The sequence below is a fragment of the Mustela erminea genome, chromosome 12, assembly GCF_009829155.1.
Source record: "Mustela erminea isolate mMusErm1 chromosome 12, mMusErm1.Pri, whole genome shotgun sequence".
Lineage (NCBI taxonomy): Eukaryota > Metazoa > Chordata > Mammalia > Carnivora > Mustelidae > Mustela > Mustela erminea.
The window spans coordinates 33,652,283-33,669,512 of NC_045625.1; the positions used below are offsets into that span (position 1 = coordinate 33,652,283).

Genomic DNA, 17,230 nt, shown 5'->3' on the forward strand with positions numbered 1-17,230 from the left:
TCGCTCGCTTCCTTTGGCTAATATGTTACTGAAGGACAGGTTTTTCCAGTTGGTTTTTCTACTTGACATATGAATGAATTCATTTAGTAGCCAAAAAAAAAAAAAAGAAGAAGAAGAAAAGAAAGGAAAACACTAGTGTTCTAGTGTTTAATAGCTTTGGTTTGTCTACTAATTATATTGATAGATAGAAATGTTCCTTCTAGTGCTTTTGTCTCCTGTGTGGAAAAAAAAAAAAAACAAAACACAAAGATTTGATAGACTCTTTGCTATTCTGTTTGGTAGGGCAGAAATCTTGTGGATAGAGATTGTTGGAGCTCTGTGAGGTCAGAGACTCTGCCTGCCTCGTTCCACCTGGGCCCCTGCCTAGATCTGTGCCTGGCACATAATGAACATGCAGAAATGTGTTAAATGACTCAGTAAGTCCTGTCTCAGGAAAACCAACCCCATGATTTCTTCAGGACACTAGAATACCTAGGTAATGAGGCAGCCTGCTCCCACAGAGATGGTTTATTTTCAAATCATTCTTTCGTGCCGTACGCCTGTCTTCTGTCCACACAAGGCTGAGGGCAGGACCTGCAGCTGGAGGGGCATTTTTGCACGACTGGTAATTGCCCCGGTTGCCCCTTCTGGTCTGAATTCCTAGGAAGAAGCTGAGGGTGTGTCCACACTTGTCCGAGCGTTGGTTCAGGTGTCCAGATGCCGTATTGTATGTGGAGAGAGTCATGTGCCAGTGGATGGTACGCAGGCCCCTGAGGGCCATCCACTTGGCTCCTCCCCTCCTGTCGCTCTCCCTTTCCCTCACTGCCCCCCACCCCCGAGGGATGGCAGCAGAAACCTATACACAGTTTGCCTGGAGATTTGGGGCTCCTAGATGGGGAGACATGTTTCCACAGCTGCCCACCATGCAGGTCCTCCGAGGCTCATGGATGGGGGAAAGTCTGGCCCTGGGATTCTAAGTGATTGTCTGTGGACGTCTGTCGGTGTAAGCATCAGGAAACACGCTGCATCAGACATGAGCAGGCCTTCCATCTGACGGGTGAGCCCAGCCCAGAGCTAGCAGAGTGCACAGAAACTCAGATGCCAGAGCCGCAGGGTCTGGGTTTGAAGCCCTGTGCTGCCATTTGTTAACAGGGTGATCCAGGGCAAATTCCTTGTTTCCTCATCTTCAAATGAGGTCGTAGTTCATGCTGAGAGTTGGGACAGTGAGTGGTCAGTGGACGCTGGCTTTTGGTACCACTATCGTCATGAACTACTATTTTTTGTCCAAGTTCAAATCTAGCTGTTGACTTGGGCCAAATCAGTCCCATTTCCAGCCCTCCGATTCTCATCTGTAAAATGGGTTACAACAATAAAGATGGCTTGCTTTGGCAGCTGTAAAGGTCTCTGCATATGGATCATTTCACCATTTCCATTAGGATTTATCCTTCTACTTGCCATGGCTGAGCAGCAGCCCTTGGGGTAGGGGTCTTTGCACCAGGTACTGGTGCCTCTTTCCTATGGTGGGTGCAGAATAAGGGGACGAAGACACCCCTCCCCCACCCCACCTTGTTCCAGAGCCTCCTTCCCCAGCCCAGGCTTAGGTGTGCATGCACGGACAGTGTTCCTGGAATCCAGATGGCGTTCCTGGAACCCAAGCGGCATCCTGGCGCCTGCCTCACAGCCTGTCCAATGCCCTGCTTCTTGGGGAGTCACCGCTGCCTCCTTTGACAATGAAGACCTCTGTTCTCAGGCTCTGCCCACGAGATGTGGCAGCGTGGTGCCCCGGGGCTTGCATGCGTCTGGGAGGTGAACACAGAGGCCTCTTGTTGGCAGTCCTGGAACACAGACCAAACATTTGCTGAGCCGCCTGTAGTCTTACGATATGTGGAGGTGCAGCTCTCACGCACAGAACGAGGTGGGGGGGAGGTGGAGAGTGAGGCCTGCCCTTGAACTGGAAGGCAAAGGGGCCTCGCCTCTTCAGGCTTGTTTCTCCATCTGTAAAATGGGAATTCTAGTACTGATGGTGCGGGGAGGAGCAGATGAGGTAACTCAGAATGTATGTGTAGAAAGTCGAAGCAGCAAAGCCGTTGTCATGGGAACAGTTTCAGGCAGTTGCAGGTGTTCACACATTGTCATGAAAGTCTGCGGTGCTTTTAGAGACTCCGGGGATCATGTGGTCCACTCCAGCTTCCCAGACCACTCTGTTGTCTCCGTCCTCGCCCCCCCTGGGGGGCTCACAGCTGCCTGGGCAGCAGCTCCTTGTGTGCCTCTCCACCCCTGCCCTCCACACTCCCTTCCACCAACCCCCCCCCCCCCCACACACACACACACAGACCCACCAGGGTTGAGGTCTGGCTGTTGGCAGAATGGAGGGAGCAGTGCCAGGGACTGTGCAGAAGGAGTGCCTTGGCCACCTTTATTATGTTCTCTGTGCCCTTGTGTTCTCAGGCCCCTTCTGGGAGCTCCATGTGGTTTGCAAAGGCACCCTGTATATTCATTTCTGCCTCACCCACAGAAGGCGTAAAGAAGCCTCTTCAGTGGGCTGAGCACTCCTTCCGAGCAGTTGTCTAATCCTTGTTGTCTTTGCTTAAAGGACCCTGTCCTGTGTGGATAGCTGGTGGATCAGAGACCCCAGGCCAGCCAGAAAACTGCAGCCACTGAGCTTGGAACACATCACAGGTCTCACCTGGGGCCCAAGGCCCCTGGGCTCCATTTTCTCCTTTCTAGCTGGCTTTGAATGGTCCCTGTCCTCCGAGGCCACTGTCCACATCCTTGGTTAGCTGGGACAACTGGAGGATGTTTGCCGGGCCACTGACTTTCCCTGCCCCTCCCCAGGGCATGGTACCCCTCGGGTACCCCTCACCCCCAGGTGAGAGGAGGCCTTCCAGGGCTTAAATCCCAAAGCAGAAGGGGAGCAGGTAGGAGCTGAGACGGGCTGCTTGATACGGCAGCCCTCTCCTCTTGGCTTGGAAGGACTGCTGGCCTGCACCAGGCCTTGTTTCTAAAACCTGGACAAATTACCCTGACATGTCCTGGGCTCGCTGTGGGGGTCAGAGGAGAGGGTCCCATCAGGCCTCACGTATGCCTCCCCAGGCATAGGAAGCCCTCGGTAAAAGTTAAGCCATCTTCAGAATGTTTTAAAATAAGTTGAGGTGGTAGTCCAGCTACCAAGTTTCCTTTCTCCGTTGATGCATAGAGGTTTTACAGTCCTGCTGACCCAGGTGGAGATTTACTCTTTTGGTAGACATCGAGTATCTACTGTACGTCAGGCACTGTCCTTGGCATTGGGGATTCAGCTCCGAACAAAGGAGAATATGTCGTGCCTCTTGGACCTTCCAGTTCAGTCAGGACTTACAGCCGAGGCTAGGGAAAAAGAAGGTGGTTTCTTTTTTTTCTCTCTAATTATTAATTATTTTTATTAACATATAATGTATTATTTGCCCCAGGGAAGAAGGTGGTTTCTGATGCAGGGCACTCTGTCCTCCTCTGTACATGAGAGGGGAGTATTCAAAGCCTGGGTGTGACCGTGGGGAGGGCATCACCACTTACAGGGGGCCCTGCCTGGACTTTGGTACATCATCTGTGACTAACTACTTCCGTAGTGATCCTTTATGGTATAAGTGTAGATGACCGTGTTGTACAGAAGAGATAACTAAGGTTCAGAGGGGTTTAGAAACTTGCCCAAAGTCACACAGTAATGGCAGAGGCAGGACTCAAACAGGGGTCTAAGTCTAGAGTTCATGCCCTTTCCATGATGCCAAGCTGCTGTGGTTCCTTCATTCCCTGGCCTTATTGCAGCCCATAGGCCATTCTTTAAAGTCGGCTGCATGTTGGCCATGAGGAGAGGTTCAGTGGAGGCCCCAGCTCCATCTGGTTCTGAAAAGACACTACTGGGGACTGGGGTGGGATCAGACAATGGCAGAAACCAGGGGATGCAGGGCACAGAAGAGAAGGGAATTCTACCTGGGGTCTAGGGTGAAACCTCTCCTGGGCGGTAGCATTGAAGCTGGACCTTAAAGAATAACAAAGATTTGTGCGCCCAGAGATGGTGAAGAAGGAATCCAGAGGGCAGGCAAAGAAAAGCAGAGCCCTAAGGGCAGATGGTGGATTTGGGGACTGGCCATTCTTTGTGACTAGAGCCTAGGGCTGGGTGTGGACCCCAGGAGGGGAAGATGAATCCAGAAAGTTGGGTTCGTTCTTAGTCACGGAGGGTCTTGAACACTAGAGCAAGGAGTTTACCCTCCATCCAGGGGCACTAGGAGCCAGCAAGGGTTGCAAGACCTGCAAAGCTATGCTTTAAAGGCCCTTTGGCCTTTTGGAATTTGTTTTCTCTGGCCAGCCCCGAACGATAAACAAGAAGGAGCTGGACCCCAAAGGAACACATTTATTTCATCTAAGCAAACATTTACTAAACACCCGTCTCCATAACAAGGACAGCATTAGGTTTAGGGGCAAACGAGAGATTGAAAGAGAAAGAGAATCAGTGCCAGGCGCCTGCCCCCACAGAACACCCAGGCTGACTGGGGTAGAGTGGGAGGCAGTGCCCGTGGAGCTGCGGGCCCAGTGCCAAGTGCTTCTGAGGAGGAAGGGGCTCTCAGCAGGCAGTATAGGGGAGGCTTTGTGGAGAGGTGGCTTTTTGCCAGGTCTTAGAAGCTTCTAGATGTCATGGATGGAGCCAGAGGCTGGTCTTTCCAGGCCTAGAGGTGGGAAGTACACCACAGACCAAATGAGGGAGGCACAGCCCCTGCCTGACCACAGGGAGGAAGGTCCTAAGGAGTCAGAGGGGAAGCTGACCCTGGTGACACACAGGCCTGGGCTCAAGCCTTGTCTGCCCCACCCCCATCCCACCCCTTATCTCTGAGACCCTTTAAGGTAAGTTCTTTCTCACCTCAGAGTCCCCATCCCTCACCATCAACTACAGGGTGGCAGGGCTATCCATTATTGGCAGTGAGTGACTAAACTGCAGAACCGATTGGTATAAAATCTGTCCCACAAGTAGGAAGGGGACCACCAGAGATGGAGGCTAATAATGTGGATGGAGAAAAGACCTCCTAAAAGGGCAGTAGTGGGGGCACCTGAGCTGAGTCTTTAAAGGCTGAGGCCTGTCGTTAGACCAGAATTTTTGGAAGGACATTTAGGGCATCGAGAAGGGGCCCCCTCACCTGCCCTGGAGACAGAGGCTGGTGGCACATCAGTGGGGCTGCGTCTCCCACTGCCTCCCAGGGCCTGCTCCTGCCCCCCGAGTCTCCTCTCCCTCCTGCACAACTCTGATTCCATTTGTAATTGCCTATAGGTGCAATTAATTAGGTCCTGTCATTCTAATGACTCACAAGGGTGGCATATTTTTTCTCTAAATGCAGATACTCTTTTGAGGGTTTGTGTCTTTATCTTTTGCAGAAAATCACTAAATTAAAAGAATTGCCATTTTAAATTGCAGATTAAAGAGAAACTTAATTAGAAGGAATGAAAGCAGTTGTGTTTGGAGCTTTTGTTCTTAAATTTTTTTTTCTGTTGCTGCTGAATCACTGCACTTGGAGTTTGTGTATTTTATTTTAGGTGAAATGATTTGCCTAATTAAGCCTGTCATTCATCACCACCTGTTCCCTCTAAAATATATGGCTATATTATTAAGCTTGCAAGCGAATGTATAAATTAATTCAGTAGGGAATTACAGTGTTGACTGGGATGTTATTAGGTTTTATCGAGTTTATCTGGTATGAAAACCGGTATTTTTTTCCCAATAAAGTGAAACAACAGCTCATTAATTTTCTTCAGTCGTTCATTGGGTACCTGGTGGGTTGCAGGCATGTTCTAAGCTTGGGGCAGAAAGGCACATGTTGGTACAGCTCCTGCTCTTGAGGGGCTCACAGGGCCTCAGACCAGGAAATTGGCCATTAGGAGGCCATAGACTAAGATCATGGTGATTCTGGGGAGGGGGTGAGGTCAGGGAAGGCTTCCTGGAAGAGGTGGACTCCAGAGTGGAGTCACTTAGGCAGAGAGACTGGTAGAAGGGGGTGGGGTGGTAGTAATTTAGGCAGAAGACATGGCCTCAAAGTGGCCGTGGTGAGGTGTGAGGCTGGAAAGGCAACGGGGTCATGGGCTTTGCTGAAGAGTTTGGGTTCCTTCTGTAGTCTGTGTTCGTGCTTCGTGCCTCTCCTCCCTCTTCTGTGCCAGGAGTTACATGGTGGGGTTTTATGTGGGCAAAAATCTCCAAATTCTAGTTTTAGTCAGAAGTGAATATATCTTATAATTCATTTGGTCTCTCTCTCTCTCTCCTTAGCCAATGGCAAAACTGAGCCTAGAACCTCATCTCCCCCCAGCCCCTTCTTACATCATGCTGCTTCACTGCCCACCTCAGGACCCGTAGCCCCCCGGGGCGAGGGGCCTGCTGAGCAGCCTCCCCTCCATTCCTGACAGAAAGTTAGCAGAGGGAGGGACCAGGGAAGAGTTCACACTGGTTCCATGGTCCCTGATCGCCTCTTGATGGAGCACCACACAGGGACCTTCCCTGGCTCAGGCCGTGAGTGTCAAGTCCTATTGAAGTCACCTCCTACATCCCTCCCGCCATGGAGAGATTCAGCCTCCATTACCTTCCCTAAATGGTCTCCCTGGTTGCCACCCCACATCCTATCTCCATCACTAGGCAGGGACCTCTCTAAAACCCCAGCTGAGAATGCCATTCCTGATTAACCCATCCATCGGGTCAAGACCCAGCTCTTTTTAGAGGGGGCTGTGTGACTGGGCCCTTACCTGTCTACCTGATCCAAGTGTTCACCCCCACCCAAGAACATATACGCCATTTGACTAGTTGCTGTGAGGGCTGGTGGGGTTCAGCAGGAGGAGCCCTGGTGGGAGAGCCAGGATGCTGGGAAGCCAGGCAGGGGCGCACGGTGACGTGTGCTGGGGCTGGAGCTCCGGGCTTCACCCTCTCACTGCCACTGTGTAAGCCCAGGTTATTGACCAGATGGAAGAGGGCTCCCTCAGACACCCAGCCCCAGGACCTGTTCCTTAGAAGGGTCTTATCATTGCTGTCTGTCCTTATGGTTGGGACACAGGAAAGAACTGTAGCCCAAGAAGAGGGCGGCCCCCAGTGAGTCATCTCTCTGTCCCCACTCCACACTGCTGGTCCTGGCCTCATGGGCTGGGTGGTGGAGGGGATCTCTAGGTTGGAGTTTGGCCTCCATCCTCCTTCCTCACAAATATTCATTACAGTTTTCTGTGAATCTTCGCCTCCTGGAGAATGCCAGCCCCATCCCTCCAGTGCTCAGGCCATAGGCCTGTAGCCTCTCGAGCCTCTCTTCCCCCATACTCCACTGCGAATGCACAGACAAGGCCTGTCGGCCTGTCCTGCCCTTCCATTCTCACTGCTGCCCTATGCAGCTCACTCTCTTTCAATTAATCAACTTTTTTTTTTATAAAGATTTTTATTTATTTATTTGACAGACAGAGATCACAAGTAGGCAGAGAAGCAGGCAGAGAGAGAGGAGGAAGCAGGCTCCCTGCTGAGCAGAGAACCCGATACGGGGCTCAATCCCAGGACTCTGGGATCATGACCTGAGCCGAAGGCAGAGGCTTTAACCCACTGAGCCACCCAGGCGCCCCTCAATTAATCAACTTTTTAAAGAGCAGTTGGCACTGTTGAGCAGGAAGTGCAGGCAGTTCCCATCCCCCGCCCCGTCCTCCCATCTCTCTTCAGCACAGTGGTCCTGTGCAGAAGTGCTAGGTCAAAACCCACCCCACCAACATCAGTGTGGCTCCCCATTTCTCACAGAATAAAATCAAATTCCTTTGCAAGACATGGTGCCCGATGACCTGGCACTGCTTCCTCCCACTACCCTCTGTTCCCCCTGGACTGTGTTTCTGTCACCCTAAGCATGTTCCCACCTCAGGGCCCTTGAACTTTCTCTTCTCCCTGGCTGGAATGTTCTTCCTGGTTTCATCCACAGCAGTTACACAGCTGGAATCTCGGTTATCGTGTCTGTCCCCACTCAGACTCTCAGCCTCACGGGCAGGGATTTCTGTTTTGCTCACGGCTGTTCCTCTAGCCCCAAGCTCGCCTGGCACGTGTGAAGGAGGGTTGAGGAGTGGGGCGATGGCATGGACAGGCCACCGGCCACTGCCTCATTCATGAGAATGAGCACATACCCATGGTCTAGCATGTCTAGAGCCTTCTGTAGTCAGGAACCTCCCCTCCCATTGCTTTCCGTAGTGGTTAATGGAGAAGAGTGTCTTGGAGGGATGACAATGCTTTGCGGTCCTGATGGGTGATCTCGCTCAGAGGCTGAGACATAGAACAAGTCCATCCACATTCCACAGTCCCATAGACGGCACGCCACCACTGGCCACCACCCTCAGGGCTGGGGTTTCCTGCCACCTTCATGAATGTGAGGTTGATCGCCATTGTGGCTCGCCAGGGTAAAGGACAGCTGGCCACATCTGTGCTTGTTCTTTGGAGAAGAGATTCCTGCCATCATGTGCCTGTGGGCCTGCAGCTGGACCTGGCTTTGGGAGCCGTGTTCCCCAGGGCGTGGCCCATTCACCCAGCACTCTGTGTGCTGGGCCCTTAGGATGTCTTCTCTCTGATCTTCGAGGTTCTGTGGCAGGTAGGAAATGGAGCCTCAGAGAGGTTGAGTAGCTTAGCCAAGGCACACAGCAAATTACTGACAAGCTTGGAAGAGGAACTCAGGTTGGTTTGGACACTTACGTGAAGTAGCTAATAGTGTGTCCACATTGAGCAGAGATGATAATAAAAGTAAATATTTTTTAATAACATTGATTGAGCAGCAACTACATGCTGGGCACTCTGCTAAGATCTGGGTGCCATCACGCAGGAACCCCACAAGGTGGGTACAGCCATTGCCCCTTATAGCAGAGGAAACTGAAGCCCGGAGAGATAACTTGCAAGGGGCACTAACTGGTCTCTAGGAATGCTTCTGGCGACTCCCAGGTTCAGCTCAGTATTTTCTTTATGGGCTATCTTTGAGGTCCTGCCCTTGAGAGGTATCCTCCCCAAGCCTGTGGAAGTGCGTGATACTCTCACAGGCCCAGGGCAGGGAGGAAGCTTGCAGCAGGCCCTGCACACTGCACTGTGCACTGCTTCAGTCTCCCCTGGCACTGGGCCCGGGACAGGGCTCGCTGCGTGGGGGGCCCATGCAGAGAGCACCGAAGGAAGAGAAGCAGGTGGGGATGCAGCATGACCCTTGATTGGAGCTCTGTAGGGGCATCCCAGGAGAAAGGGGGGAGATGTGGATGGTATGCCCTGTGGGGGGTGCGAAAACGGGAGGAGGGGAGCCACTTGGAGGTAGAAAATGGGGAACAGCTGCCTCCCTAAGAACTGTCCAGGGGACTGAGCCCCTGTGGGTGCCATGCCCCCCTTTACTGGAGATAGCGGGGGGCATCCTTTGGAGCTAAGGCTGAGCTCAGTGGCCTCTGGAGGGAGACTCAGCCAGCCCCTTGAGTGCATTGTCTAGCTCTGACGGCACCAGCTGTAGGAAACTCAGGCCTTTTGAACCACGTTCATTAATTGCCTGGAGCTCTTCCCTCTGTGGATCGTAAACCCCCAAGGGGAACAATCAACTGTGACCCCACGCTGCATCACCCAGTAATCCCTCGGGCTGAGCTCTGGTGACCATGCACCTTCTCTCTCCCCTACAGCCCAGTTTAACGGCAACGAGAAACGGCAGTCATCCCCCTCGCCTTCCCGGGACCGGCGGCGCCAGCTTCGAGCTCCGGGAGGGGGCTTCAAGCCCATCAAGCATGGGAGCCCTGAGTTCTGTGGGATCTTGGGAGAAAGAGTGGATCCTGCTGTCCCACTGGAAAAGCAAATGTAAGTTCTGAGGGAGCAAGGCCCAGCCTCAGCTCTAGTCACTGTTAAGGCTGAGAGAAGGTCAAGACCACCCTCCAGTCAGTCAGTGGCTGACAGAATTAGATAGAACGGAGGCTCCAGATTCCTGACCCTGGGCTTTCTCCCTCCATGCTGTATTGCCACCCTTACTTTGGACTATTATAAATTAGAATTGTTTGTTAGCTACTGTGATGGTTTTGCCTCACATCATCTTGGTATTTATTGAGCAAGCCTTTGACAGTTTTTTGTTTTTAAGATTTATTTATTTAAGGGCACCTGGGTGGCTCAGTCGTTGAGCATCTGCCTTTAGCTCAGGTCATGATCCTAGGGTCCTGGGATCGAGCCCTACATCAGGTTCCCTGCTCAGTGGGAAGCCTGCTTCTCCCTCTCCCATTCCCCCTGCTTCTGTTCCCTCTCTCTCTGTGTCTTTCTCTGTCAAATAAATAAATAAAATCTTTTTTTTTTAAGATTTATTTTATTTATTTATTTGACAGACAGAGATCACAAGTAGGCAGAGAGGCAGGCAGAGAGAGAGGAAGGGAAGCAGGCTCCCCACTGAGCAGAGAGCCCAATGCGGGCCTCGATTCCAGGACCCTGAGATCATGACCTGAGCTGAAGGCAGAGGCTTTAATCCGCTGAGCCACCCAGGTGCCCAATAAATAAAATCTTTAAAAAAAAAAGATTTAGGGGCACCTGGATGGCTCAGTGGATTAAGCCTCTGCCTTCAGCTCAGGTCATGATCCCCGGGTCGTGGGATCGAGCTCCACATCGGGCTCTCTGCTCAGCAGGGAGCCTGCTTCTCCCTCTCCCTGTCTTCCTGCCTCTCTGCCTACTTGTGATCTCTGTCAAATAAATAAATAAAATCTTAAAAAAAAAAAAAAAAGATTTATTTATTTATTTGAAAGAAGGGGAAGGACAGAGGGAGAGTCCTTTTTTTTAAACTCAAAAAATTTTTTTAAGATTTTTAAAAAATTTTATTTATTTGAGAGAGACTATGAGTAGAGAGAGGCAGAGGGAGAGGGAGAAGCAGGCTCCCTGCTGAACAAAGAGCCATGGGGCTGGATCTGAGGACTTCAGGATCATGACCTGAGCTAAAGGCAGCTGCTTACCCAGCTGAGCCACCCAGAAACCCCTGGTTTTGACACTCTTGATGTGGGTTTTCTCAGGCCCTTTCCCATGAGATTTCCCGCCTCAGTCGGTGGCCCAGTCCCATCCCTGCTGCCCCTTTCCCTCCCTGCTCTTCCCCAACACTGTCAGTCAGGCCCTTTACCAGCCCTCGCTCTGATCATGGTGATCACTTCCCTTCTTACTGTGCGCAGGTCCCTGCGGAGCCCTGAAACCTTCAGTGGCTCCCCATCACTTCCAGGATAAAAGTCTCGTCTCCCTAGCCTGCTGCTCACTCTGCGGATTGCCCACACACTGCTTTTTCCATTTCTCGCCATTCCATATACCTGGGCTATGGCCAGCTTCTCCAGATGCTTGATGAAGCGGGTTCTGGGTCTCGTGCTGATACCTTCAGTTGTAGCATCCTCTTAACAAGCACATACTCGATAAATGGGGTTATCATCCCCATCACGTAGATGAGAAATTGGACTCAAGGAGACATAGAGCCTTGGCTAGAATGTCATAGCTCACAGGATTGGAGCTCCAGGCTTGTGACTTGAACCCACATTCTCTCCCGCCTTACACACTCTTCTCCCCAGCCCTTCACACACACTTGACACAGAGTAGGCCCTCCATAAAGACAGGAGATGAGCTGACAGCAAGCCAATCCCTCATGAGACAGGCCCGTGTGTGTCATGTACTATATTAATCTCCAGTGCAGGATTCTGGCCTCAGCATAGCCGGCAGCGCATCCCTCACAGGAAATGCTCCCTCGGCGAGCAGGATGCAGGGTTTTCCGAATGATGTCATTGGCTCTTGTGCCCCTTTCCAACATGTGCTGTCATGTGGGGAGGTCCTCAGCCTCCTTCATGACGCCCTGTGCCTGCTGTAGCAAGCACGTGGGGGAGCACTCCCAGCGGGCATCTCGGCTAACCGTCTGTCACAGCTACCCAGATCCAGTGGTAGGGTCTGCTTGTTTCTGATCACTATGTCCTTTTTTTTTTTTTTTAAAGATTTTATTTATTTATTTGTCAGAGAGAGAGAGAGTGAGAGCGAGCACAGGCAGACAGAGTGGAAGGCAGAGGCAGAGGGAGAAGCAGGTTCCATGCGGAGCAAGGAGCCCGATGTGGGACTCGATCCCAGGACGCTGGGATCATGACCTGAGCCGAAGGCAGCTGCTTAACCAACTGAGCCACCCAGGCGTCCCCACTATGTCCTTTTTAATCAACAAACAAAATATGATCCAGAGATGGCTAGACCCAGCGGGCATCCTGCCCCTGTTGGATATCTGTGAGGACAGAAGCTTCTCTGGGTCACCACTGCGTCCGTGGTGCTTTGGAATGGGACCTGGCACTAATAGGTGCTGTCCAGGATATGGGTGAAGTCCCCAAAGAGCTCTCCCCACTGTCTGTCTCCCTTACATCACCCCCCATTCTCTCTCACTGAGCACAGACAGTAGTCAGCTCCCTCCTTTGGAGACACAGTCTGTTCCTGGTTTTTCCCCTGCCTCCCTGGCCACCTCTTCTGGCTCCTCACCTCAGCTTTACCTGAAGGTTGGCCTTTCGGGGGCTCGGGTTCCAGCTGCACGCTCTCCCTGGGCAGTCACCTGAGGCTCCGGGTGGTGAGTCACCAGCGTGCCTCCACAGCCCACACCTCTCCTAGAACGCCCACCTCCTGCATCCAGCTGCTGTCTTGGCATCTGCACTTGGCTGACGAATGGGCATCTCAAATTTAGTGTATTTAAAACTGGGCTCCTGAGCTCCGGACACCCGCTCCTCCCCCAGCTTCCCACCTCCATACATGGCGTCACATGTACCTACTTGCTCAAGCCACCAATCTGGAGTCCTCTTGCTTTCCTTTTTTTTTTTTTTTTTTTTAACCTTACACTAGCATCTAACGCATCTGAACTAGCAACTTCTGCTAGTGTTGCATCCAGAATATAGGCCGTGCCCATCTGTTCCTCTTGTCTCAGAGCCACCTCCCATCTGGACCACTGCAAAAGGCCCCTGCCTCATCTCCCACTGCACTTCCTTGCTAGCCCCTCTTTAGGAGAACCTGCTTGGCCTTTTATAAGACCATCGGGAACAAGTAACATCCTCTTTTTCTTTTTAAGATTTTATTTATTTATTTATTTGACACAGAGCACAAGTTGGGGAGCAGCAGGCACAGGGAGAGGGAGAAACGGGCTCCCTGATGGGGGGCTTGATCCCAGGATGCTGGGATCATAACACCCAGATAACTGAGCCACCCAGGCACCCCAGCATCCTCTCTTTAAAACACATTGCCCTCTGCTGTGCTTAGAATGGAATCAGACTTCTTCCCTTGCTCCCAAGGCTTCAGGGAATGGGGCTCTGCCTCCCAGTCCACCCCCATCCTGCAGCACTCCCCGTGCTCCCAGAGCTGGGCCATTCTTGCTGCCTTCCTGCTCTGTGAACACCCCCTGTACATTCTGCTTCAGATGCTTTGCACTTGCTGGTTCCTCTGCAGAGAGCGTGTTTTCCTTGGTTCTTTACATGATTGGCTCCTTCTCAGGAAGGAGATTCTCAGGTCAAATGTCATCTCCTTGCAGGCCTCCCCTGTCTGTTCATTCTAACATAAACACTTCCCTGTCCTACTGCCTAGCACAAACTCAGGATTCCTGCATAGCACTTGTCACTTTCTGAAATTGTGTCCTGAATCTATTTATTGACTCTCCCTCTTCTCTGCCTCAGCCCCATGAGATCAAGGATGTTGTAAATTTTGGATGAGCTAGTGGGTACTGCATAGGCTGGATGGCTGTGGTTGGGTCCTCCTAATACCCATAGTACAGGCCTGACTGGCCAGCTCTGCAAACTCCAGCACATCCCCCAGACAACCTCGTGCTTAGATTCTGTTTAGTTTAGTTTAGTTTAGTGCTTAGATTCTGTTTCAGTCTAGGCAGAGCCTACTTGGACCCAGCAGTTGGCCTTCAGCCCCCATAGGACCACCCAGGCCCACCCTGTCTCCTGGTGGCCAGCCTCATGCCAGCCGGCTGCCCAGTAGCTGGCCCCAGCCCCCGATCATGTCCTTTGGCCCTTTTCTCCCAAACTAGCTTGAGTCTCCTTTGAATCTCGGCCCAAGTCCCTAACCTTCTCTCCAGGTGTAGTAGCTAGGCAGCAGGGAAGGAGCCAGCAGCTTATCCTGTTTCCCTATCAGGCACTACCTTCAACGGGGATCCCGAGCCTCTGGAGGCCCATCTGCCGCCAGCTCGTGCTCAGGGAGGGGCAGAGAGCAGGCAGCACTTTCCCTGGAGACCTCTTCTAGGTCTTTCCCTGAGGATGGCTCTGCTTCAGATGGCTGGAACTTGTTTTCCTAGTAAAACAACAAGTTTGTCAGCTTACCAGGGGTGTGTTACACGGGTAAAATTTCCCAGAAAACAGCCTTGCCAGATCTGTTAACTTTCAGTTCTAAAGTCTGTTCCATCCTTGTCTAGCTACTTCTCCAAACTGCAGTCTCATGTACCTTCTAATGTGTGCCTTCAGCCTTCACATCTCTGAAAGTGCTTTCCCTATGGGAGCCCATGCAATCCCTAATTTCATATTCCTCTTCATTTCTACATTTAGAAAGGAAGGCAGGTGTACACTCCTCCTACCATTTCCCTTGGCGAGTGTCCCCTCCAGATGTCCAGCCCCGGGGCTGACCTGTGAGTGATCTCCTGGGCGGTCAGTGACTCCATCACATGCGCAGTGGGCAGGGACACTCACATCTGCTCTCCAGTCCGTGCTTTTGTGAAGCAGGTTGGGTTCTGAAGTTAACAGGTAACTGCTGTTACCTGTTCAGAATGCTGCCTTGTAGAAGGCGTACGGTGTAAGGCAGTGCCCGGGTTCTCCCCGCGCAGAATGTCTTTCCCAGAACTCTCGGAGGTCCTGTCTGCAGGGCAGTCCTGGGCCGAGGCCAGGAGGCAGCAGCATCCCTGTTTATACCTGCAAATTTGAAATGCAGACTACAGGTGGGCAGCAGCCCAAATAATGATAGTTGGGGGGGTTGCCCACGGCCATCTGCAGAATTCATTCTCCTTCTATTTCTGGTGATGCTCAGAGCTGCTATTTGTTGAAACACCCATCCCGGGCTCTACATAAGCCCTTCTATGCATCGTCCCATTTAAACCACTGAGCCACCCAGGCGCGCCCCCCCCTTTTTTTTTAAAGATTTTTATTTATTTATTTGATAGAGAGAGGCATCATCCCATTTAAGTCTCACACCCTAAAATGGGGCGGGGGGGGGGGGGAGTGACCTTAACTGGATAGAGACCTAAGATGCAATCGGGTTCTGCTGCTCGCCCCTGACTGCCCAGTTGGCAAGCGTGGGGGTGGGGGAATGTCGTCTGCGGTTCTGTAGCCATCTAGCACCTGTGGTTCTCTTCCTGGCCCTGTATCACCTATCACCACTGTCCCGCTGCCCACACTATAAGGTAAACAAAAATGCGTTCTGACTCGCGTCTCGTGATCCTCACTCTTCCTCCGCAGTTCTACCTTCAGCTCTCCCAATCTGGAAGATCAGCGTTCCTCTTTTGTCCTGTAGCCACGGGCCTCTGTCAGGTTGTCTGCCGTGGCATCCCTCCCTTCTGATTCTCCCACTGACCGCGTGGTACCTGGATGTGGTGATTCCGGGCTTCCCAAGGGCCTAGCCGATGCCAAATTTGCTTGCCAGAAGCACTGGTTGGCCACCCCCCACCCAGCTGCCTGCTTTCCTGAGTGATGAGCACCGCCCACTTGTCCCATAGATGTCACAGAGAGGCAACACGTGTCCCTCCTGTCAGCACCCTCTGATGGCCTCTGTGTCACTTAGATGGAGAAAGCCAGGGTCCTCTCCTTGTGTGCAAGGCACCCTGCCCCGGCCCTGCCCTCTGGCCTCCTGGCTCACCCCTCCCCTTGGACCCACTGCAGCCGTGCTGGCTGCCTTGCTGGTTCCCAAGCACGTCAGGCACTCACTCCTGCCTCTGGCCTTTGCTGCCCCTCCCTCTGCCAGAACCGCTCTTTTCAGCTTCCTTCCTTCGTGGCTTCCTCCCTCACCTCCTTCAGGCCCACACTGAAACGTCACTGTCTCCGGAAGGCTTCCCTGGCTACTGCTTAAAATAGCAGCCCCTGCCCCGAGCTCCAAACCACACAGCCCTGCTCCGTCCCCCCGTAGCACCTCCCATAGCACCTGTGGTAGGTAAGTGCCGTGAGGGAGGTGGCCACGGGTCCATTCCCTGTTCTCTCCCCAGGAGTGCATGTGCAGCAGACACATAATTCTGTGCTGAATTCTGAATACACGCACACACGTGCCCCTGCCTCGTGATGAGGCGGCTGGGACGTGCCAGCTGCCCTCCGAGGGGGCTGAGCCTCTCTGAGGAGGAGTTTGCAAGGGTATTGGCCGTGGGGGTCAGGTCCATGCTGGGTTCTGACCCTCTCCCTTCTCCCCAGCTGGTATCATGGAGCCATCAGCAGAGGAGACGCCGAGAACCTTCTGCGGCTCTGCAAGGAGTGCAGCTACCTTGTCCGGAACAGCCAGACAAGCAAGCATGACTATTCCCTCTCCCTGAAGTAAGTACAGCCTCATTCACCCTCTCAGCCCTCGTCGGCAGCCTCCAGTGAAGCATTGCCCAGTCCTTGTGTCTGTGGCAGCAAGACTCACCACAGTGTGTCCCCCACCCCCACCCCCGCCACAGAAATGTGCCAGCGTGAGTTATTTCAAGCCTCAGTTTTTCAATTTGATCTTATTCTCCTGGGAGACAGAGGAGTTTTTAATGTTTTCTGCCCCAGAAGAGATGGGGCATTTTCATTTTCCTAAGATTTAATACGAAATACCCAAGAATAGCTTCTGTATCTGCTGTGAGGCAGGACACGAGTGAAGCTCTGTGCATACCTCAGTCCTCTCTCAGATCTCCCAACAGTCCTTTGATGAGGAACATATTGTCCCCATTTTGCAGGCGAGGAAACTGAGGCTTATAAGGGGGATTGGCAGGCCCAAGGGACAGGGCCAGGATTCAGAACCAAATGCTTGACTGTCCCCAGCACCCTGCTGCCACTGTGGGAACAACCTTCTCCATGGGTTCCAGGCTGCTCTTCAGACAGGTCTGATTTTTATGTGGGTCACAGAGGTTTTGAGGAGCACTGGGAAAAGCCAGGAAGAATCCTGCTGGTGTTGTCATCTGTGGCAGCCTTGTAAAACTGTGGGGTCTTTCTAACCCATGAAGCATCACTGTTGATAGGCAGCCCTGAAATAAGAGAGAGGTTTTTTGCTTGAGCACTTCCTTATTCCGTGCTGTTACCAAATGGGAACCAACAGATGGTCTAAAACCCA

At 52.3% G+C, this 17,230-nt stretch overlaps 1 protein-coding gene across 3 annotated transcripts in view; it reads left to right on the forward strand.

Annotated features, from left to right (window-relative positions):
* SHB (SH2 domain containing adaptor protein B) overlaps nt 1-17,230 on the forward strand; it is a 136,773-nt gene that overhangs the window by 95,247 nt on the left and 24,296 nt on the right. For 2 of the 3 annotated variants that reach the window (XM_032306805.1, XM_032306806.1), the window contains exons 4-5: nt 9,634-9,805; nt 16,351-16,474. In XM_032306805.1, the coding sequence (XP_032162696.1) occupies nt 9,634-9,805; nt 16,351-16,474 (296 nt within the window). The remainder of the gene's footprint in view (nt 1-9,633; nt 9,806-16,350; nt 16,475-17,230) is intronic. The other variant, XM_032306804.1, reaches the window with a different exon arrangement.